This window comes from Hippocampus guttulatus, chromosome 17 (genome assembly GCF_054856545.1).
Source record: "Hippocampus guttulatus isolate MCC_2025c chromosome 17, RoL_Hgut_1.0, whole genome shotgun sequence".
NCBI classification, from domain to species: Eukaryota; Metazoa; Chordata; class Actinopteri; order Syngnathiformes; family Syngnathidae; genus Hippocampus; species Hippocampus guttulatus.
The window spans coordinates 9,253,578-9,278,261 of NC_141277.1; the positions used below are offsets into that span (position 1 = coordinate 9,253,578).

At 44.1% G+C, this 24,684-nt stretch overlaps 1 protein-coding gene and 1 long non-coding RNA gene across 2 annotated transcripts; one reads left to right on the top strand and one right to left on the bottom strand.

Moving 5' to 3' along the window:
• Positions 1-4,646: 4,646 nt before the first annotated feature.
• On the bottom strand, positions 4,647-6,092 carry LOC147192044 (uncharacterized). Its single transcript, XR_015103462.1, has 2 exons — positions 5,858-6,092; positions 4,647-5,258 (listed from the first exon to the last, which is right to left on the bottom strand). It is a non-coding gene; the product is annotated as an uncharacterized LOC147192044 (long non-coding RNA).
• ulk1b (unc-51 like autophagy activating kinase 1) lies at positions 5,256-24,373 on the top strand. Its single transcript, XM_086134664.1, has 27 exons — positions 5,256-5,446; positions 7,212-7,304; positions 7,563-7,604; positions 10,402-10,434; positions 11,180-11,216; positions 11,313-11,486; positions 11,583-11,656; positions 11,762-11,863; positions 12,337-12,395; positions 12,599-12,681; positions 13,569-13,622; positions 13,748-13,842; positions 13,998-14,163; positions 14,284-14,338; positions 14,458-14,541; positions 15,691-15,834; positions 15,926-16,068; positions 16,754-17,016; positions 17,122-17,327; positions 18,330-18,442; positions 18,532-18,657; positions 19,152-19,336; positions 19,613-19,797; positions 20,632-20,750; positions 20,840-20,997; positions 21,408-21,543; positions 21,629-24,373. Exons 1-27 carry the CDS (start codon positions 5,357-5,359, stop codon positions 21,682-21,684), a joined length of 3,075 nt encoding a protein of 1,024 aa, XP_085990790.1. The 5' UTR covers positions 5,256-5,356; the 3' UTR covers positions 21,685-24,373.
• Positions 24,374-24,684: the final 311 nt, after the last annotated feature.

Below are 24,684 nucleotides of genomic sequence, written 5' to 3' on the forward strand. Positions count from 1 at the left end.
GCTTTGTTGGCAATATCGGGGACAAGTGCAGCCTGCTTGATCTGCGGGTGGGGAGGCTGCGCCGATGTGGGAGTGTTTACAGGCTCGCCATCAATCAAAGAGGCTGACCTATAGAATGTTTGAAATGGTGAAACAAACGCACAATAGTTTTGAGTGCAATCGCCGGGTATCTATTTTATAGAGTGTGGCATACAGTAGTTAACACCATGTATTTCCCAGCATTATCCTTTGAAGAGCCCTGAGTCAGAGGCTCCTTCCCGGTTGTAAACGGGCTATCGAGTTTCCTTCCGTGTCTTCTCACTTTAATTATCTGCCATTGACCTTATTGGCGAAGACGCTACAACTCGCAATACGAGACGGCAGACAAAACCATAATGCTGATCAAGTTTCGAAAGTTCATTTCGGCACCGAGACGGTTTTTGTAAGAGGCGGTGACCTTCACGGTGGCAGGCAATCGCTGGCTAACATTCAGCCCAGGGGCGTGACTCATCCACAACGTATGATTGAGTAAAGAGGTGTTGGTGATGTGAAGAGTGCATGAACTCTACTCCAAGGTCAACTTGTTTCTGAACGTTACTAGAAATATAAATACATGAAAAGGATTTCGCACTGGTTCAAAAACAAAAAAGCAATGAGGAAAATATAGTCAGTCTTCTCTGCTGGCACAAACAGTCAGAAGCACTGACCTACATTTACAACTTGAAGAAGACTTCTTTGAAAAATGTTCAATTCATCGTATTCATTCAGAAGCACGAACCTCCATTTGCAACTTGAAGATGAACTATTCAATTCATTCAACAATCGATAATCTTCATTTCATAGCGCGTCTCTGGGCCGCCCAGCTTGCAGATGTGCGCAGAATACAGTATGTAGATTTTTTTTCCTTTTACCCAATCATTCAGATTTCATTTCCTGTAAATACAATCTGCCTAAGTGCTGGTGTTGAGCACACACATACGCAAAACTGTGAAATGGCTGTTTCCTTATTAAACCAATTGGATTTAAGATTCACTGTTCTGCGCCTTCATGAATGCTGAGGGTGACATCGGCAATTTTCCGTCCTCTGATCGGCTATCTGTTGTATGATATGTTCACCCCTCTGATTAGTTTCGCTAAATACACACACCACAGCTTGCTCAATTAGATAAAAAATAAAAAGAACATATCAGACAATGAGCGCACCTACTGTAATTTTCCGACGACGTAGTGTACTACTTCTATCCAAAAATGCCAGTGGCATAACGATGACAGCATCTCCGGCGGTGAACACCTGAGGCCCTTTGCGCCACCTGCCACTAACAGATAGTCGGATTAGAGCACCAAACGCAATCAATCATTGAGTGAGCGAGGCACAAAACGACTAAAATATTTAAAAACGGCTGAAAACCCCTGCAGAGTCAACGTTTGCGAAAAAGGAGAGAAGGTGCACTTTGAGCGGAACACACCAACCTCCCTTACACAGTGAAACACAATACAGCCTTTCTGTATGCATCACAGCACCAGTCTAATAGTGCGCCGACCAGGGAATGTCAGGAACTTCGATGTGTGTGCAAGTGTTTGCTGGCTGATGTTGACTGGCTGCTATCTGATGTCCCGTCAGCCGCGGTAACATAGCTTGTTGATGTCACATTAGGTTAGCTGTTAGAAGCGGTCCTCCCGCGCCCTGCGTGCTGTTTCCGGAACCATTCGACATCCCAAAAGACATTCTGCCTGCTACCCTGATGCTGTATTCTTATATCCAAGTACTCCATTAGTTGCAGAGGAAACATGATAAATGGCAGCATGTCACAACGACTCAAGATGATTACTGATTTTTTTTTTCAGCTTTACGAAGGTTTTTAGAACTTTGTCGTCCAACGCCCTCCTCTGGCAGAGAATTGAGTTTTTTTTTTTGTACAGTATTAACTCATTCAGTACCAGCCAATTCTGGACCAAGTCTGAAAAGACGTTTAATAACGTCTTTGGGAGTGAATGAGTTAAAACTCTTGCAGACCATTCCAGGGTGTAGTCAACTTCTTACCCAAATGTCGGTTGGGATAGGCTCCAGCTCATCCTCTGCCCTGGTGAGTAAAAGCATGATTTAAAATGGATGGATGGATATATTCAGAGTTTTTTTGTTTGTTTTGTTTTTTTTTACAGGGGAAGGGCCACAAATTTAAAAAAAAATTAAAAAGGCTATTATGGAGAAATGCAAATAAATGACAAGAACCAAGGCAGACTTAATGGAACTACAGTAATAAGTTGCTTAGTGGAACATAGCACAACATTGTGGAAGGACTGCCTGTAAGTATACTGGCAAGCTAATTATCATTGACAGTGACAGCATTGCAACAAAAAGGAACAGCACATATAATAATGGGCTGACAATTAATTTCAGGAAGTGGTGATATGTTGCCGTTTTGATTCACAATCAAGTTGAAATGGGCCCAGCAGTTAACTCTCCAATATCCACGTGTGAACAATGGTTGTAATTACAGTTAGTACTAAAAGAAAAGGAGATTTGAGGTGAAGGCATTTATTTGTTTGAAGCTGGTGATGCACATAGCAATAAATTGCGACATAGCCTTATGTGAAGGACAAGTCACGATTTGAGGAAATAACGAATGTATATCCTATTGCAAAAATAGCTTTAAAAGTCCGATCAAATGCAGGGTTGACCAGCGTTCAGGAATGGAGTGTTCCACGGACTCTGTGCGTGACGTGAAAGGCCAATTTGGAAATTTGCTAAGGCTCACACCTTTTGCCAGACGCAAATAAAGAAATAACTGGTTGTGCTGAGTGTTTGTGTATCTTTTCTCGCAAGTCATTCGCCAAAACCAATAAGAGTTTACAACTGTAATGTTTTTACTGTAAGAGCTAACAGTTAGCCTCGTTTCTTCAATGTCGTCTTCTTCGTATTTGCCAACCATGCTGTCGCTCAAAGGTCAGTATCGGTACTACAACAGACATCTAGTTTAGGGGGAGACGGTAACGTGTCTGATGCCAAAACAGGAAAATTACTGGTGGATTAAACAGGAAATTTAATTATGTGACACAATGAATATGTGTACAATGAATAGTTGTTCATTCACAACATTTTAGTCTGTTTTTGTTCAATTGTGCTCCACTTTGAAGCATTATAGTGACTTCTCATTCCAAATATCAACCTTTCGAGAGATGCAGGATTGACGTAATTACAGCCTGGTGAACGGTTTATGGCTGACATGCCATTTCACGATCCTCTCAAAATGTTGTTGCCAGTGTCTTCTCTGGTGCTATGGGTGTGGAACTGTCCCGATTTCGTTTCCTACCACACATCCAAGCTTCTCTCGCCTGACATTCTTTCCTGTTGAAAACTTTCAAGTGCCTTTTACCACTTGTCCTCACTCCGCAGCCCCTCCCCTCATGTTCTCAATTCTGCTTTTTCTTTTTGTTGCACGTCTAGATCGGCCTCATACACAACATGATTTCCATCTCCTGCTCCTCTGTGGCCTCACTTGTTATTTTCCTGGGAGGAAAAGCTGTATGATAATTATGAAAAGATGCAACAAAATACGTCTGAATGTTTCTGCCATGATTAAAAAGATCCATAATCCCTTCCTGAGAGAATACTTGCAGAGCTCAAGTGGTGTGGATTTGTTTTCTTGGTTCTCGATTCATTCACGGCGTACACAGTTCTTATCTTCAATAACAATTTCATGAAATATAAATATTTATGACTCTTATCCGTTTTCTACATCATGATTTGTGAAGGAAAATGTACCTTTTCATTGTTTCATCGCATTAGTGTTTCTGAGTAACACCGTTCTCTTACAGCTGGCTATAGCTCTTGCTACTTTATACTTTCAAGATTTATTCAAACAATAGCCCTAGATAAACAATTCCTACGACCCTTGTGAGCTTAACCGCCTAAGTTTACCACAACGAATACTCAAACTTAATTAGACTCAATAAATGTTAAATAACATCCCTCGAAATATGTTCGTTTTCTTCTCAGTGTGAGCACTATATAGTTAAAATCAGACAGAAACTATTCTGTGAATTTTGAGAAGTTTGGTTTTTCATTATGGCACTTCATCGAAATGCGTATTGTATATTACTGACTGTATTTTGTTTACTTTTGTACTTAATTACGTTTCAGAGTCTGTACTTCAACTTTTACTTCAGTACAGTACAAGATTTGAAGCAGTGTTTCTACTTTTATCACACTTAAAAAAAAATTCAGTCCTTCTACATCCAAAGGTCGCGGGGTGTGCTGGAGCCTATTCCAGGTGTCTTCGTCAGTAGGCGGGGGGACACCCTAAACCGCTTGCCAGCCAATCGCAGGGCACACAGACGAATAACCTCACACCTAGGGACAATTCCATCCAGTGTTCCATCAACCCGCCAAGCATGTTTTTGGAATGTAGGAAGAAACCGGAGTACCCGGAGAAAACCCACGCAGGCCCAGGGAGAACATGAAAACTCCACACAGGGAGGCCGGAGCTGGAATTGAACCCGGTATCTCTGTGCTGTTTGGTTGATGTGCTAACCACTGGCCCGCCGGGCTGCGTAGTTCTACATAGAAGCAAATTTTGCAACAGCTTCCTGTACACTCTGAAGCATTTTGCAAACCTCAAAGTCTCACAATATGAACGATATCAAGAACGAACAAAAAGAGACGTGCGTTTGTGTCTCGCCTTGTATGAACTAACATGTTTATTTAGCAAGTTCCTGACATCAGGAGCCCATAATGTCACTCGACTACCAAGAACTCCTGTGACGTCAAAGCTACAGCTGTGCTCGATTTGCGCATGCGCGTTATAGCCCCGACTACACCGTCTGCTTTGTTGGGACCATTGATGCTGCTGGGACTCTCAGCGACTGCGCTTTTATTGTTGACCGGCGATGGAGTAGCGTCAAGCGTTAGCTACTTATTCAACATCCTATTTGTGATTTAAGGTAGTAGCGAGCACAGTTTTTTTTTGTCTTTGACGCCGGAGACGACAGAGGCGAGGATCTCCTGTATATAAACAAAACACAGCGCGAGCTGCTTTTAAGGTGGCACGTCATCGGCGACAGCTGGAACAACGAGAGCAGGCTCCCAGGCCAGCTTGGTCCTTCGGCGAGCTCGACGCGGAGGAGCTCGGTGTCCAGAAAATGGAAGTCTTCGCTCGGCCTCGTCTGGAGTGAAACTCCGTAACGAGCGAACATGAGCGAGGAGGGTCGTTTGTTGTCTGGACGGCAGCTCCTGGCGACTGAAAGAGGGGGTGACCGTCCCTGCTGCTGTCCCCGCTTGACTGAGGAGAGAGGCGAGCTTGTTAGCGAAAAGGGTGACCGCAGGCCCCCCGGTTCTCTGACCCGGTCCAAATAGTGCTTAAGCGGACTGAGGTGCAGCATGGAGACGGTGGGCAGATTCGAGTTCAGTCGGAAGGACCTGATCGGACATGGCGCATTTGCGGTCGTCTTTAAAGGCCGAAACCGGGAGGTGAGTGTTCGTTTATCGGACGGTTACGCGTTTTCAGCGTCGCCACGACTTCTGCGGTTTGGGTCGAGAACGTTTGCAATCGCATTTTATGTGTTGGACTAAAAAGAAAACGAGCAATTGGCCATTCGTCGTTTGTTGTCGTGGTGCGACCTTAAGAGGCCTAGCTACTCGAACGGGATGTTCCTGAGCATAAATAATATGGTAAACAGAAATACGGACATCAAATCGAATGGTTGTCACCATTTGGAATGTGATCGAATATCAGCTACCCGCTTAAGGTGGTCACACATTTACCTAATTTGAGACGTTTTTGCCTCTGTTGGCTGACATGATGAGCGAGGCGTTTATTATTAAACATGTTGAAACATGTTCTGCAACTGCCATGATAAAGACTATGATTCAGACACAAACCGGTAATATTCCCTTGTGAAGACAGGTGTCATCTTAATCTGATCCGAAGAGGTCTGCTCCAGTATTTTCCTTTCACATCGGTGCATAGATTAAGACAACGACATAACAATCGCATGATTGCCCAGTTTTTTTCACTTTACACATAACGTGCCTGCCTGTACAGTTCGGTTTTTTTTCACTGCCCATCACGAGCACATTGCATCAGAGCACAGGAAATGTTGTAAAAGATGAAGTTGAAAACGTTCACGTTTATTCCACTTGGCAAGCGATTATGTAATGTGTTCTGGGGACCAACTTTCACGTGGGACCCCCCCCCCCCCCTCCTTCCCCCAAACCCCCGCCAGAAGGGGGAGGTGCGACCATATATGCTGGTTTGTGGTTAATGTCACAGTTTTAACAGTGTTTCTCGACCTAAGGGTATGATTCGTTTGCAAACACATAATGGCTGAGTTTCAAAACCTAGTACAGTAATTGGTAAAGCGGGCTATGTACTTTGCATAGGACGCACCCTGTAAAAAATATATTTTGGCTTCGGAGAGAGCCAAGCTATATAAGTGTCTATTGTGTATGTGTTAGTATCATTCGTGTTGTAATTGACAGTTTTCACAGTTGTTGTTGTATTATCGTTATGTTGTTTTGTTTGTGGCGGCATGGTGTTGCAATGGTTAGGGCGTCCGCCTCACAGTGCTGAGGTGCAGGGCTTGATTCTGACTCCGGTCTCCCTGTGTGGAGTTTGCATGTTCTCCCCGTGCCTGCGTGGGTTTTCCTACAGTTTCCTCCCATATTCTAAAAACATGCAAGGCAGGTTGATAGAACACTCCGAATTGTCCTGAGGTGTGATTTGGCACCGCAAATGTTTGTTCGCCTCGTGTGTGCCCTGTGATTGGCTGGCAACCAGTTCCAGGGTGTCCCCCGCCTACTGCCCAAAGACAGCTGGAATAGGCCCCAGCACACCCGCAACTCTTGTGAGGGTAAACGGATTACAAAAAAGTGTGGGGTGGGTGGGGTTTGTTTTGTATCTGGTGTTGCGTTACAGCTGCAGCTGTTGTGAAATGCACTTTATAAATAAAGTTGTGTTGTATTGTTTTTCAAAATGGTAATACTGCATCCACCCCCAAAAGTACATAATTGTATGTCTTATTCAGTTGCTTGAAAATGTTTGTCTTGCGTCTCTGTCAAATTACTCACTAACGTCACCCATCATGTGGTACGCTAACTAATTGGGGCGCCGTGTCAATTAGAGCTGAGGCGACTATTCGATGAGAAGCATTTTCTCACATCATTTCTGATCCTTTCCCAAATCATTGTGTGAGGTAATGATTATGTGTTCATTTGTGTGTTGTCTTCTTGTCAGAAACATGATTGGGAAGTGGCAGTCAAATGTATCAATAAGAAGAACCTGGCCAAATCCCAGACACTGCTGGGAAAGGAGATCAAAATACTCAAGGTAACTATTATAACGATCATGATGCATTATATCCAAAGCATTTCCATGTGAGACAAAAATACAAATGTTTTAGACTCAATAACGTGTCCCTCAATAATTTGCTGCCCAATTATTCATTTTTTCTATTCATGTGCTAGCGTTGAGGTCTTTCTTCAGAATAGATGAAGATGAAGTTTAAAGTTGGCTGCAGAAGTCAAATTTAGCACGTATTTTTGAAAGTAAAGATGAACTCAAAAAATTAAATGCTCTCGTTTGCAGGAACTCAAGCACGAAAACATAGTTGCATTACTGGACTTTCAGGTATGAAATAATATGCTTGCATGCTGTTTGCACACCTAATTATGTCGCTGCACGCTGTCCCAATTTGCTCTCAGTCTGTGCACACCAGATTGAGCAGAAGGACGGTTGGCCACATGACCCATTTCGGTCTCATGCAACATGACCATTTTGGTTTTCTTTTTTTTTCTTTTTTCAATGAGACGTTGCAGCAAAACACCGCCTTTTGTTTTGAAACGTTTCACTTCCGGATTTTTGCCCTGCTGAACTCCGACGCTGTTTATCTTGTGTCTACCTTCAGGGTTTGCTCCGTCAGTACTTTGGTGGCTCACCTCGCCATGACGCATTTTTTGTTTTGCAACTTTTTGTGATTCTAGATGTGCTGCTTCGTGTCAATGTGTATGTGCGTGTATTTAAAAATTAGCAGCATTAAGGTCTTAGGCTTGCAGAGAGGTAGTGCTTAGGACTCGATAGTCGCGGGTGCTTGCAGCTTAGCAACGCGCATTGGCATTCACTGTGGCCTGGACACACACACACACACACACATACGTGACACGACGTCGAGACAACCTGACATGGTCTACTCATCTCACCTTATGCAGGGAGTTGACCTTTTGGAACACAACGGTCAGGTTGTCAACGTTGATCCCCCCCCCCCCCCCCACCCACCCCTCCAAGACAAAATTGTCACTGAATCTTATCACGTATGCGATCCGTTGGGGAGCACATGACTTTGTTTACACTTTTGAACCTTGTAGCGGGTGCAAGTTTAGCAGGAATGTGGATGCTGTCACACGGCAATACAGTGCGTCCGCCCACTTTGAAACGTACAAAGGTGCTCTTGTGTGCACCGCGACTGTTTCCAGATTAGGCTCCGAAGAGATTGTAATGTATTATACTTGTCTGACATGTTCCAATGCTAGTAGGAGCAGGAGATTTATTGCATTGGTCTTTCGTGACCTTATTTTGATCGGTACTCATCATGCAAATGAGGCATCAAGAAGGTCGTGACCACTGACACATTGTTTTTTTTATTTATTTTTTCCCATACTTTCCGGAAGATGAATCATTATTCTTCGTTTGGATTTTACACTACACGCTAAAATTGACACCATTTTGTTTTCTCACAGCTTCGGTATGCGTCATGGCGGCGCCGAGATAAAAATAAACCGCACAAAACTGGATTTTCTAAACTTGGAGTTGAATCTCTTTCAAAGATAATTAAAAATCTGATATGAAATGGGTTTCTGAGAATGTGACTCCAACCTAAACTGTGTTTGTGTGGTGGGAGGACAATACACATCTATCTATCTATCTATCTATCTATCTATCTATCTATCTATCTATCTATCTATCTATCTATCTATCTATCTATCTATATTGAATAGAATAAACTCTAAATTTTGGGTTCTGTGATTCCACCTGAGCTGTCATGTAAAAAGAAAAAAGAAAAAAAAACAACCTCAGGAGCGTGACACTTCCAGACCAAGTCATCTGTTGCCATGTGATAAGAGTTTGTTTTTACCAAGACGCAATGTTGTCTCGATGAGGGCGGCACTCATTTCGTCTCCCAGTAGCTATAAAAAGCTGACATACCCTCGTTCCAATGTCCGCTTTTTTGTGATTTAAAGAAGAGACCGAGATAAACCATGTCAAAACTTTTCCCCCCTTGAATGTGCCCTACAACCTCTACGACACTGTGGGGGGGGGAATGGCGTTAGCAGATGGGAGAGACGTCAAGTGTGGTTTAGCAAAACCTAGCTAGGCTTGAATTTTTTTTCTTTGTCAGACAAGTGAAGAAGATGTGAGATTGTTGTCACGTGTACTGAACAGAAATTCTCCGTGACAGCCACCCTGAGCAGCCCCCCCCCCCCCCCCCCTGTCAATTTTCAAGGAACTTCCAGTTCTCGTTAGTGGTCAAAGTTGTGCTATATTTTATTTTTGCTGTCTGCCGTCACTGTGTGAACATGGAGGTTCTTTGTTTGGCACTGTTGGTATAATGATGATTACTGGATACTATTCGCTCCTCTCCCAGTGGAGCCACCTGGTGACATTTTGATTCATTATTCATGTTGCCAAGGCACTCTCGCAATTAGCCTGTTTTGTTTCAATTGCAAGTGTATGCATCGGTATATGTCTATTCTTGAGTCCTTATTAGGTTCCCCAAAGTAATCGCTAGTCTTCTCGGGGTCGAAAGTTAACACAGCGAAGACATACAAAGATTAAAACTCATCTATACAATAAAAAGTAAAAACACAAAACATACAATAGTCAACAAATAGTATGAAAGCAAGCAAACAATCCCTGAAGGGGTTAAATAATAAATCCAATTCCATGACAGCCAACCGAATCATATAGAACTGATTCATTTCTGTTTTAATAACTTTTTAAAAGATGATTTGCTGCTGGTGTTTCAAACATTAGGTGGGAGTATATTCCAAGCCGGGAAGCTCGATAATGAATACATCTCATCATCATTTTTTATTTTTTTATTTTTTGGGGGGTGGGGTAGGCACCGTCACGTGACCCATGCTCACTGGACGAAGGTACTGTCCATGGCAAAAATATACAAATCTGTTCCTGACAAAAAATATGGGGTACCTTTCCATGTGACGTCACACCAAAACATCAGTTGACAATATTATTTGTTAGCGTGCGTAAAACTTGAAATATTTCCTGTTTTTGTCTCAATCAAGCGGCGTGTTTTCTCAATCACTTAGCCACGATCTGTCTGCTCAAGAACCACCTGTTCCTGTCTTTTGTCTGTTTCTGACATGTTTTCTTTTTTCCCCATCCCCCCCCCCCCCCACCCCCCTCTCAGGAAACTGCAAGCTCGGTGTACCTAGTGATGGAGGTAAGCCTGCCGCGGCCTTTGGCCTTTGTTTGCTCATTGCTGTGCCATGTCAGCATTTGAGCTAAAATTAGGCCAGTCCTCAGGCACCAAGGGTGGGGGCAGCGCTCGTCCCACACGCTGCCGTCTGCTGCACAATCCAGCTGATTGTGCTTGTATGTTTATCTCGTACGTGGACGCAGAATTGGCTGCGGTGAAAGAATGCTATCATTAGAGGAAGGCTCATTAAGAACATCCACATAAATAGATCATCAGTTTATAATTGCGGCACTTTTTTTGACCCAAAGTCTTCATTGTGTAGCTCTTTGTAAACCCCGTTGTCTTGTTTGTATAATTTTGTCTTTCACGCCCAAATCAAATTGCCCACTTCCAGTGACGAGGGGACATCTGATCCTAACATTTCAGGCTATTTTGGGGTCGTAAGAAGTGATTTGGAGGAGACAATTTCCTGTGTTCATTCATATTAATCCCCCAAATAGGAGCAAGGCCGTGCATCAGGAATCGCAATTTCCTCCACAGCACGTCAATATCTTGATCAGCTGATGCTCTTTTGTAGCTTCAGACACACTTACTCACCATGGTTACACTTCGCCGACAAGTACAATCCCATTAGCTCATCACTGTACAGTTTAGATACAACAAATGACTTTTGGTTTTTTTAGGCTAATACCAAATTGAATTGAACTCGGGGGGGGGGGGGGGGGGGCGCCCATTTCTCCTAATTCTGTTTCTTCTCCTCACTTTGCAGTATTGTAACGGCGGTGACCTGGCCGACTACCTGCACGGTAAGTGAAGCGTTTCAAAGGCCGACCGACGTGACTGACAAGAGCGAATGAATGCCCAACGGCTGTCGGCGTTGTTTAACGTTTCCCCCTTCACAGCAAAAGGCACGCTGAGCGAGGACACGATTCGAGTTTTCCTGCAGCAGATAGCGGGTGCCATGCGGGTCCTGCAGGCGAAAGGCATCATCCATCGGGACCTCAAACCACAGAACATTCTGCTCTCCTACCCACCCGGACGGAAATCCCACTCCACCAACACCTGCATCAAAATTGGTAGGCAGAGTGAACTTTTTGACCGCAACCAGAAAGACTCGCGAATCCTGAGCAACGCACTCATCTGTTTCTCATCACTTTAAACTCTTCCCGCAGCCGACTTTGGTTTTGCCAGGTACCTTCAGAACAACATGATGGCAGCAACTCTCTGCGGGTCACCGATGTACATGGTAAATGAGGACACATGCACATCATCAAGGTTTTCAAAAAGCAAGCAGTCGCCATAAAAATATTACTCTCAAAAACAACCCTCCCCTCTTCTATTCCCTCGCAAGGCACCCGAGGTCATTATGTCCCAAAACTACGACGCCAAGGCTGACTTGTGGAGCATCGGGACCATCGTGTTCCAGTGCCTAACTGGCAAGGCTCCTTTCCAGGTACACACAAGGCCGATGTGGTAAAACTGTGCGCCGTCATTCTCGGCTTGGGACAAAATAACTGAAGCGCATGTACTCTAAAATCATAAGCGTGCCAAAAAGCGGATTGACTAGAGAGCAAATATTGGACTTCACCAGAGGGCGCATGTGCTGGACTCCTGCTGCATGTTCATCGTTGGTAGCTGCAGCTCATTTTTGCAAGCGTGTTTGACATGTCAACTTTGAAGGAAATGAAATGTCAGTTCAACAAATGGTAAAATACGCTCAATGCTGTTTAGTTGGTGTATTGACAATCATATCAAACATTTTCCGGGAACTGCTCCCATAGCAAAGTTGTTGTTTCTCGTAGTTGATTTTTTTTTTCCTTTTTGTCTCTGTTTTCACCTCTCTTGACAACCGCGCTGAAATTCATTGCCGTGGTTTACAATGGGGAGAGTCGCGCTGACACGAAATTGTCTTTCTGTCACCTTTAGGCCAGCAGTCCCCAGGATCTTAGGATGTTTTACGAGAAAAACAAGAATCTCAGCCCCAAGTGAGTCGTTGCAATGAGATAACCACATTATTCTTGTCCATTCTTTGCATGTAATAAAAGTTGTGTTGGTAACAGGTTTGGGATAAATGGGGTTAGAGTTTTGAGGCAAGACGACAATACCTGCGGCATGTTGACATTATTTGTCAAGATCCGTCGCTTCGGTTCCTCCACACCACAGTGATGATCATGTTGTCATTTTGCAGCATTCCCAGAGAGACTTCCAGCCATTTGAGGCATCTGTTACGGGGCCTGCTCCAGCGCAATCACAAGGACCGCATGGACTTCGGTGAGTGGGAGTCTTGACGCAAAACTGCACGTAGAAGGGTGACATACTGGAGGTACGGCAACAGTCATGGAATTCTTGCGCAATCAATCTGTATGACTTTTTGATAAGTGTGGAATTCACTCGCCTATTCAGTCGGTTTGCATTGAAATCAATGGTGGCACGATGGATTTCGCTACTTGGCAGCATATAGCAAAGGGCCCTTTTTAATTCCGGCGCAATTAGCTTGCTGACTTTATGAACCGGCTGCCTCGAAATTAAATGAGAACAGGAAAATGGCAAATTTGGTGAGCAACCATAACACTAGCCAACAGTGAATTTTGGATCCCTGTGTCCTAAATGTATTTCAATTTTATATGTCTACTTTTTTCCGAGTACATCGGGTTTTTGAGATATTTTCATTGTTTTTAGGTGTGATCTATCAAAGCTTGCACAATACGGATTTTGTAGTGCATTATAATTTACAGCTATGATGTTTCCGAAAAAATATAAATCCACATATTCAGTACAATGCCGTGAAAAAAGTATTTGCCCCCTTCCTGGCTTCTGTCTTCTTTGCATAGTAGTGTTAATATCGAGACGACAAATATCTGAAGATGGCAGCTTTTCCAAGCCCCACCGAGAATCAGTTGACTGGGACTGGATTTCAGTGCAGTGCGGTTTAGCTCTGAGCCTCAGGCTTTGTTTGCCTTTGTGTTTCACCTTTCCGTTTTTTTTCCAGTTCTTATTCAAACAGGGCAGTTAATAGTACTTTATTGATCGTTTGCGGAGAAAACGGCTTTCTCTCCTAAGTCACCTTGCACATCCAGAGCTGGTTCAAGACAAAATCCTACAAAATACAACCACTACATAAAGTACAAAATAAATCTGATAACCTGTGCTTTCTACAGATGAGTTTTTTTCTCATCCCTTCTTGGAGGCCACCAGCTCATCCATAAAAAAGAGTAAGTTCCAATTTTTGCCGAACGTGGTGCTGTCAATGTTTGGATAATGAAATACGTGCTAGATGAAAGCTGTGTTCAAAAACAAAAATATTGTATGTCATTTCACACACTTGTTTTCCTTGCAGCAACTCCCCCAGCAGTGACCATGACCTGCTTCCCAAGTTCCGCTTCAGCCAGCTCTTGCAGCAGTTCTTCCACCTCGCACCTGGCCTCTCCACCGGTCTGTGTTTAGCATATCTTCAATGTATATGTATGCCCCGCCCCTCCCCCGTGTGTAAATGATTAACCAAAGGTCTTTGTGACCCCAAGAGGCCACCCCAGTGCATACCTAATTAATCACCCCTCTCATTTGCACTTTCTCACCTGCCTCCGCAGCAATCTCTTGGTGATGCGCAGCATTTACGTGCCAAAGCGCTGGCCTCCCCCACCCAAGAGGCCGCCGGGTTTCTCCTCAAGGATTCATCCGGAGGAGGCGGCAGCAGCAAGAACTCCTCCTCCTGTGACACGGACGACTTTGTCATTGTGCCTGCTCACTTCAATGGTAAGCGAGAGACTTGTTTTTCTTTTCGATGATTCCCCCAAGCGGTAGAATTGTACCAATAATATATAAGTCCAATATAAAAGGTCATAAATGTATAAGATATGTGGTTATCTGCTGCAGCGGGTGAGCTGACGAGTGAGAGTAAAGTGCTGCAGGACAGTCTCATGAACAGCGGGTAAGAAAAAGCTCAGTACTTGTCTTGATAGACAACAACAACACTGAAGTGAAATGCTTGCAAAGTACGGATGTCTTTTATGCATAGTAAATACTTTTCTTCTCATTTCCTCTGTTCAGCTCCCTCCTGACATCTGGTTTGTGTGTCCAAGCCAAATCGCCACCACACTCGCCCTCCTACAGTGGCTCCCCCAGTCGTGTCAGGTAACAGCACAGAGCTGGATTGTCTTGAGTAAATTAATTTCATTATTTAGCACCCAGTTAAACTGTGCACATTAGCATGCAAAATCATCCTGAAAAATCCCAAGAAGAGAAATTGACAATATTCACCCTGTTAAAAACAGTGTCCTGTTGCTTACGGAATATGGTCCTAGTATGTGTACAACACGGACAAAGGATTGATAATACCGTATTGGCCCGAATATAAGACGGTGTTTTTTTGCATTGAAATAAGACTGAAAAAGTGGGGGTCGTCTTCGGGCTCTAGACATGATACTCATTCACAACGCTAGATGGCGCCAGATATCATTGAAGCGAATGCTGAACTTGACTCACCAGGCCAAAGTGAACCCCTGTCACGAAGAATAAAAATAAAAATACGCGGCAGCACAAAGAAGAAAAATAAAAAATAGCAGTAAGAAGGAAAAGAGAAGAAAATAATAGAGGAGATAACAGAAAATGGAGAAACATAGTGACAATCTGGAGAAAAGTGGGTCGAAGATCGGCCAGGTTAACCGGCAGCTGAGGAGAAGTTATGATGTAATTTACATTTCAAAAACCAGAAGCCATTCATTTACGAATGTGATTGCACTTTAGATTTGATTGAGGCAAAATAACATGCTTTTTCTCTCAAATATATTGTTATAATTATTTGTTTCAGATATACTGTAATTATTTTCTGTATAAAAATTTATTTGGGGTTCAAAAATTCTTTTTTCAAACTTGAGTCTTGAAAAAGAGGGGGTCGTCTTATAATCAGGGCCGTCTTATATTCGGGCCAATACGGTAGTCATTTATTTATTATATTTTTTTATCTGCGCACATTCAAATGTTTTGTTTGCACTATGACACTGTTCAGTGTGAAAGGCTGATTTTGTGACGGGGAGTCAAGGGCGTACTGCGCATCTTGCCCGAGGTCAGCTTGGGTAGTCTCCAGTTTCCCGTGATCCTGAACTGGATAAACAATATAAAAAATGGATGGCATGTTTTTTATGAGTCCGCGACATATCCTGGTGGGATGCATTGTGGTCGTCAATAACCATGCAGTGATAGTTGTGTTTTCTTGTTGTCACGTATGCACACAAAATCCGATCTAATGATTCTTCGGGGGCAATCTTTTTCTGTTCCTGGCAGGCCCAATGAGTCCTCGGGGAGTAACTATGCCGGCCCCGGTGGAAATCACGGCCACTCCCTGCCAATCCCAGTTCCCACTCAGGTGCACAACTACCAGCGCTTGGAGCAGCATATTTATACCACCAAACAGGAAGGCTCGCCCCGGTATGTGTCTACTCGCTTGCATGTTGTACAAACACCTGAATTTGTTTGTCGCTATCGACAAGTTTTCACTTCAATCAACACACATCATTAGGCTGTCCACTCCGGTGCACCGTTGCAGCAGTGGAAGTCCGCTGGGCTTTGCGAGGACCGGGCCTTCTCCACCTTACGGAACAGTGACCGCCACCCGAAGGCTCTCACTGGGAGGAGCAAGACCCTTTCAGCTCTCCCCTCAAGGTAGCTAAGAGGCTCTTATGCTCTTGCAGACGCCCTTCCTTCACCGAAACTACTCCCTGAATGGATGATTATTGCATGATTTATTACCTTCTGAGAGGCACCTGCTTGTCTTTTTTAGGGTCTAATTGCAGATAAGTGTTCTCTGCCTGATTTATTTTTTATTGCTAATGAGGTACTTATTCAAAGATGTGTTTTTTTCCGTTGCTATAAAAGAGCTATGAAATGTCTCATGAGGAAAAGAAAAAAAATCATAAAGCGATATTAAAAACATCAATTTAAGATAATTGAGAATCTCGGCTAGGTGGGTCACCCTGAAGCACCCCTGACTTCGGTTAGTGATGACTGGGTATCAAATCCTGGTCAGGGTGAATGAAGGGTAGCACCCAGTTGGGTCCTCGGCAAGACCCTTTACTCTTAGTATGTCAGCATTCACTGCAGACCAAGGTGCGAGTTCCATGTTGTAGTTGTGCCGGTGTTTTCACATTTCGACTCATTGTACGATGAAATCGGCAAGTACGAGCAGTTTCCCCCTCTTCCTCCCAGTTGTCATCTGCCACGTGACGTCGACACGCTTTCCAAACAGGAATTATAGATGTGTTCTATTTGTCCTGAATGATATTTTGGTGCTCTACCGTCAACCGTCCATTCTTAGAAATCCTCTGACCTTCTTCACCACCCATTGCAGCAGCTCAGCATGCTGAATCCAGGCCGACGACTCAGAAACACTCCCCAGTGGCAACAGGATTGGGGACACGCCTCCACAGCGCCCCCTGTCTTTTAGAGTGTACCACTGGCGGTGGCAGACAGAAGATCCGAAAGCAGCACTCAGACCCGGTGGTGGTCCCCACAGCTGGCTTGATGACGGTTCGCCCCCTGCACTCGTCCCCCCGCCTCAGTGAGCTGATGCAGCGAAGCCCACTGCCCACCATCCTGGGCTCCCCCTCGAGGGTGAGTCTTTCTTTTTTTTTTTTTGGGCTCAATGTACTATTTATTTACGGCATATGAATAGTAACCGTTTCACTGTCGTGGCTCCGTTGTTTCTTCTGTTTGCAGACTATGCCCCCGTTTGAATTCCCCAAACCCCCAAGCTCTCCAAACCTTGTCAACTTCCTGACACAGCAGGGTTTAGTGGTGGGCTCTCCCAGCAGCAGGCCTATGCAAATCGAGCCCCGAGACGCTGGACAGCCAACGCCCACGCAGTGCCCTCAGCCTTCTCACTGCATCCACAGGATGAATGATGATACCAGGGGATTTGGAAGGTGAGCGCTGCAACGGCACTAGGTGCAAGTAATTATGAGAGCATGTTTTTGAGGAAAAAAAGCAAGATGCCAAAGAAGTTATGTGACATAAACAAACTGTCAAACCAGTGGTATGCGCATTGGCATGCATTCATATGGGGGAGGGGGGGTGTTATTGTTTTGTTGTGCTATTCGTTTCTACTGGTGTGACAATTCAGAGTGTGAAAACATAAAACGGGCAAGGCAATTATGTAACACCTTTGTCTGTTGTCACAGAAAAAATATTTTATGACTATCTTATTTTTTTTCCCTACGCTGGCAGACCAGACAAACTTTGAACTTAAGCTGTACTTAACAGTCCTGATATAAGATAAGATAAGATATCTTTATCTGTCCCACACTGGAGAAATTTACAGCCTCCAGCAGCAAGAATGTAGGCAGAAAGAAGAAGAAAAAACAAACACCGTTCAATTAAGTGCAATATAAATACAAATGGATAAATCACAGTGCTATTTACAGTTGTTTTCCACATCATGTAATTATTATTAATATTATTGTTGCTATTTTTTATTCAGCAGCCTGACAGCAGTTGGTAGGAACGAGCGTCGGTATCTCTCCTTCCTGCAGCGCGGGTGTAACAGTCTCTGGCTGAAGGAGCTACCTAGTGCTGTCAGGGCGGGCTGGAGGGGGTGGGAGGGACTGTCCATCATAGCTTTTAGCTTAGTTAGCATCCTTCTGTTGCCCACCTCCTCCAGAGTGTCAAGGGAGCAGCCCAGGACAGAACTGGCCTTCCTGACCAGTCGCTCCAGTCTCTTTCTGTCCCGGGCTGAGATGCTGCCTGACCAACAGACAATGCCATAATGGATGGCCGAGGCCACCACCGAGTTATAGAAAGTCTTAAGGAGCGACCCCTGAACCCCAAAAGACCTCAGTTTCTATATGATATATATATAATATATATGAAACTTCAACAAATATACTTTCAGGAATCAAATCTAAAAGCTTGAGTGTTGTGTGGTACAGATCTCAGAGCGCCGGCCTCCTGTCCGACATGTTGCTGATGGCAGCCTTTGGAACAGTGAGTGACCGAGGCAGCACAGAGAATCTGGCCTGTGAAAAAGCTATGGACATAGCAGGTATGTCTTTCATGGCCCTTAATTCCTTTTTCATTTGTTGGTCTTCGTTCTGGGGTCACCCCAATAATACTTTAAAATTCTGGTTTTAGTGCCCTCCGGTGGTGTCCTATGTCCGGCACCGGGCTCGTGCAGCCCAGCGCAGGTGGTCTTCACCATCGGCTCGCCTCCCAGTGGCGGCACCCCACCTCAGGCCTCCAGACAGAGGAAATACTCCGGTAACGCCAACTTGTAAACCTGTTGAATGAACGCGAATGACACATGACTCCTCTCTCTGGCTTTAAGACGTGATCATGTTGCAGCCCAGTTTCAAGGGCACTTTGATGCCAGTTTCAGTCGACAGCTGCATAAAATGTCAAGGCTCAAAACAGTATACTATGTACTCAATATTAATCGGCATACTATGTTTACACGAGTGGGGCCATTATTGCAGCGCGGGTTCCTCTTTAAGCATTTTTTGCACGCGTGAAAATAGAGAACAGGGGTCCTAATAGTATCTGACACGCTTTCTCCAAAAAACCTCAATGATCCAGAATTCTACATATGAATACAGTGTATGTCACAGCTTTGGGTAAAACGCAGCAGCGTCCATCGATATTAGTTTAAATATTGTCAATTGATGCATTTTCGCGACTATGCCCGATTTTTCAAGTGGTCTATGTTCTTGGCAAGTAGCGTTTCTAACTCTTATCTCTGTGTATTCCCTCCGCAGGCTCCTTTGCATCAGTCAGCCCTGCGGGCTCCTTCACCAGCCGCTATCCCCAGGCGGCCACCTACGGCGACGGCTTTGAGGCCTCTTCCAGCCCTCGTTACAATTTTTTTGATCCCATCACGGCCAACATGGGCGGTCGTATCACCTTCGAGGCCCCTGAGCTTCCTGAAGAGACCCTGATGGAGGTGAGATAAAGGCTTTCTTAGACAAGTCACAAAAGGTGGCAGAAAAGAGGAGTCTGCTCTTAGTACTGGTGCAGCGACAGATCAATTCCAACCAAAAAGTGGAGAGACTAAGAGGAACAGCTGAAGGAGTTACTGAATGATAAGAGTGAACTTGATGCTGTGGTCAGCCCACAAAGTGCTAAAATGGCACCGCGTGTCCTCAGTTTAAAGTGCTCACCCCCTTTTGTCCTCGTGTGTGTGTGTGTGCGCGCGCGTGTGCCGTCTCTGGGAGTGCAGCAGGAGCACACAGACACCGTGCAGAGCCTGCGCTTCACGCTGGATTTCGCTTGCTGTCTGATGGAGGTGGCCGGGGCCCGCGGCATCACATTGATGGGGGTCCCGGTTGATCCCGCTCACCCTCACTCCTTACAGCAGCAGAGCCTGGTGGCGGATCAGATAAGCTCCCTGAGCCGAGAGTGGACGTAAGGCCACATCATCCGTGCTACTTACCTCTTTTGTAGGAGGCAAAACCGTTTTTCTGGTGTCGGCTTGGTGCCTATTTATAGCAAGCGGTTTGCTGCCGAGGCAGACGCAATTCTAGTCATGACTCAATGACAAGGTTGACGCACCGAACCACGATACATTTTTATTCTTTAGCAGTCAAATTGTGTCTGAATGACCTATAAGTCATTTTCACATGGAACTTCTCAAGTCAAATGGATGCAAGGGCACACAAGCGCACCTCAATACATTTCAATATGCTTGAAAACTGACTTGATTTCAGCAGCTCTTACAGATTCACTATACACATAATTGTGAGATATTTTCTGATTAAGTTTCTTATATTTTGGATGGATGTATAGCTTGCGGCTAAGGAAGACTCCAAATTCGCCATTTTAAGAAATTACAATTCAAGTTGACGCCAGGAACTATCAAAAACGCTTCTGTGAATAAAAATTAGGAAAGAATAGGCCTCCTGAAAAGTATTTTCCCGTTTTGAATGAATGTTTTGCTTTTTGAATTCGCTTGTGCAGTGAAGGAACATTTATATGACATGCTAATTCATAAGAATGCATCTGTATGAATGCACTGAATTCCTTTATGCTTGCTTTTTGCACTACGGCAATGCCAAGAATAAAATAATAATAATGAAAATGAATTGACAGCACTTTAGTATGGAAACAAGACGGAAATTCTAGCAAACCTGAATGAATCGGTTGCGTTCACGGCAATTTGACTGTGATCAAAAGTGAATGCATTTTTAATTTTCCCACTCATATTCGTGTTCACCTTTTGTAATGTTATTGTCTCACCAGCCACGCAGAACAGCTGGTTCTGTACCTCAAGACTGCAGAACTCTTGTCTACCGCCATACAAACAGCCATGGAGCAAGTGAAACACGGCAAACTTTACCCGTCGGCTACAGTCAAGCAAGGTAACGCGGCGTTCGCTTCAGGAAAGACCTCCAATGTGATTATTGGCCCAAACGATCACCGCCTGAATGAAATGGTCTTCCATTCCTAGTTGTGAGGAGGCTGAATGACTTGTACAAATCCAGCGTGGCATCGTGTCGCTCTCTCAGCACACGTCTGGAGCGCTTCTTTTCCAAAAAGCACCGACTCATGGACAAAATCACCTCCATAACGGCTGAGAGGCTGCTCTTCAGCCACACCGTGCAGATGGTAAGCCGGAAAAAGGAACCCCGTTTCTGCCAAATTGATCGTTGTTGCCGTTTCATTTGTTTTCATTGTGAAAGGTTGTAAAGGCGCAGCAAAATAAAGGGAGCGTACCATACCAGGTTTGGGCACAGCTATTTATTTGCGCTTTTCCAGTTGCGTGCCCGTAGTGTCACCGTAACTTTTGAGGCGTCAGTCCATAACTCATTCACTCCCAAAGACGTTTTTAAACGTCTTTTCAGACTTGGTCCAGAATTGGCTGGTACTGAATGAGTTTAATATGACTCCACTGAATCCAGTTTTGCGTTCCCTGTACGGCACCTTGCACACATGACGAAATCCGAATGAAGTCAAGCGATTGAGAACTAGAAAACGGTTGGACGATGGATAAAAAACATGCAGGAAATTCTTTGTAGGTTCAGTCTGCTGCTCTGGATGAGATGTTCCACCAGGGGGAGGCATCCGTCCATCGTTACCACAAAGCCCTCCTGCTGATGGAGGGCCTCTCTCTGCTTCTCACCGAACAGGAAGACATTCTCAGTGTGAGCAAATGTAAGTCAAGAGACCAATCCCAAATTGTTACCCAGTACCTTCATCCCAGTTCACTGTAGTCCATCTCTCTTCTCTCTGCGTACAGGTAAAGAGTGTATTGAGCGGCGCCTCACAGCCTTGCAGTCCGGGCTCTGCGTTTGAGAGCCCCTCCTACATGATGTCACCTATCGGCTCATTACCAACAAACTTCATCCCATCACCTCAGGTCGCGTCAAAAATCACAAACTCTCCTAAAGTTGACAACTTAAGCTTTGGATTACGGCCTCCATTTCCCTAAAGTGAAACTGATGTTGGTCGTGATGCACCTTGCTGCATTCTGACTCATGTGAGAGACCGTTTGGCCAATTAAGATTCCCCGCCAGCCCACCCCCATTTGAGGCAACCTGCAGGAGCACGTACGGCCAAGTAGTCATATATCCCCACGCGCAGTACTCACCATGACATATTTTGAAGACGGACCAGTCTACTGCAGTGGACAACCGAACAAGCCTTTGTGGTTCATCTTTATGGAGGTACTTTGAGCTGTCCGCCTACATTGGAGGTACAGTTACAGTAGACATGTTGAAGAAAGCTGGAGGAAGTCAAATATCATTCTCATATTATCTTTGTGCACATTATGCCACTTCCTCGTGTGTGTGTGTGTTTCAAAGCAGTTCATGAGTTGCTTGCTATAGTGTACATAACATTGCTACAAGTGGATGACAACTTCTGCCAAGACGATACAAAGCCTTTTTATAATGCGTTTGATTTTAGCTCTATAATAAGTAAGTAGGTTGGTTTGACACTTTACGGACTTGCTTTTCATAAGGAAGGCGACAACTGGTGGAGAACAATGTTTTCCAACAGTGTGTCGCGTGGGTCCAAACAGGCGGAAGAGGCACGATTCGCAGTTTCTGATTAGAACTGCGCTGGCGATGCCACACTAACTGGAGGATGTTTGTCTTGTGTACAGTCCTTGACCACCATCCCCACCCCACGTGGTTCCTTCTTCCTTCTTTACATCATTGTATTTTAATCAATCATCGTCGGCGCTAATGCGAATGTATAGGATGGGAGAGAAGCCGCGTCAATGTTGGGGGCTGCTCGGCGGCATGTGCCCGAATGTTTTTTTGCACTGTTGAAGTACTGTACAGAGTGGAACATGCTACACGTGTCACGTATTGTTTTGTTTGTTTGGATATACTTTGACTGATGAGCTCCTTTCTATTTCCACTTCCTTTTCATGGAGTGCAGTTGTATCGTAGTTACTGTGTGTTTGGTGTGAGAGTGTTCATTAACAGAGGGATGCTGTGAACGCGGAAAAGAAAAATACGGTAAAAGCTTTACGGTGAGGAGGGTTAGGTTTAAAAAAAAAATACATATATATTGTGTTCTGCTTGAGAGTAGTCAGTAGGTGGCGATTCTGTCATGATTTTGAAATGTTTAATTTGGAGTGCTGGTGTTTTTCCTCTGATTCTTTTTTTTTTTTTTTTTTTTAATTGAAATATAATTCTGAATCCCAAACCGATTCCTTTAATAATTCTCAGTAGTGAGCCGCAGATGGTCGATGTCTGTGTTGCCTGCATTCAAAGGTGTACAGTGTTATGTGCATGTTCGCATGTGTGGAGAGGCTAGTTTGCAATTTGACTGATGGCTGTGGAGAGAAAGGGATTCATTATGACCCAGACACAGTCTCACGTCTGCTTTTGAAGTGGAAAGGTCCACTTTCAAGGGATTCCTCCGTGTGCAAAGGAGGGATACCCCCGCCCCCTCAAAAAAAAAAATCTGAGAATGAAACTGAAAATTGCAATCAAGTGTGATATTACAACAAACCTTTGAGCATTAGTTTTTTTTCCACATAATATGACAACTTATTGTTACTTTTTACTCATAATATCAAAAAATAATTGTCCTAACATTCTGACTTATTTATCCTAACATTCCTACTTTATCCTGAATTCTTATTGAATAATGCCCCCACCCACCCAGTGTGGCCACGATGCTCATTCATAACTCTACACTGTTTTTTCCTCGTCTTAAGTTCGTGTTCATGTTTGAAAAAGCTGAAGATCGTTTACAAAGAGATCCAGTATAGTAGCACTGTTAGTAGAGCAGAATGAAAGAGCCCCTCCCCCCTTTAAAGATACTTAATTTGCTTTGAGGCATTTTATTCTCAAATATACATTTTTTTATGGTTGAGTTGTACATTCCTAATATCGACTCATCCTGGCTTTTGTCCTACTCACTCACTGTACAATGGCTAGCACCTGTGATGCATGTATCTTTTTTTTTTTTAATTAACCCCCCCTACAATCATTGCTACTGGCCATCCCAATTATCAATTTGGGTCACCATGAAAAGAATGTGTGCGTGCATTGAGATAACTTTGGGGTGGGGGCGGGAGGGCATGTATTGTGTTCTGTTGTAATGTCCCTGAGCAGGATGTTGACTTGCTGCCATTTTCGTGGTTGCTGTTCCGAGCATTTCCATGAAGCTAAAATGAAGTGCAACCATCGCGAAGGTTCACAATCTCCTGCAAGGAGTCAAGAGTTTTAAATTGTGTGTAAAAACATGCCCGAATGTCATCATTTATTTGTGTTTAGCATCACCTCTAGGAATTGTAAATTAAGTTATTGTTGTCATTGTATTTATGGCTCTGCGGGTGCAGAGGGAAGATTACCCTACCATTTAATAATGTTTGTTGTTTGTTTTTCCAAAGAAAAGGCTTTCTGCTGAACTACCAGCAAGGCATTTTCACATTGTCATGTATGGCAAGACACTATCTCAATGTCCCTGTGTGTAACATAACCCTTACTGTTGGTTGCAACATGAATAAAGTTAAAGGAATGGAGTTGTAGTGACGCTGTGTTTTTTACTGTTCAAACTTTGTTTTCCCACATCACTCTTATGCATTTTAAAAGTGGCACAGACAGACTAGGCTTCTTGCTTACTGTGAAGTCCAAACCCCAATTTTTACACCCCTACATGCTGATATGCCGATATTAGTAATGCGATGTGAATTAAATTAGCACAGCATCTATTAATTGGATGGCCGTTTTAAAATTATAAATGTAGAATTACTTGATGTTATTTCAGGTTTTTTTGGAGGGAGGGGCGGGGCTCAAAGATTTTGTACAGTACCATTTGTAATATTGTCGTGAT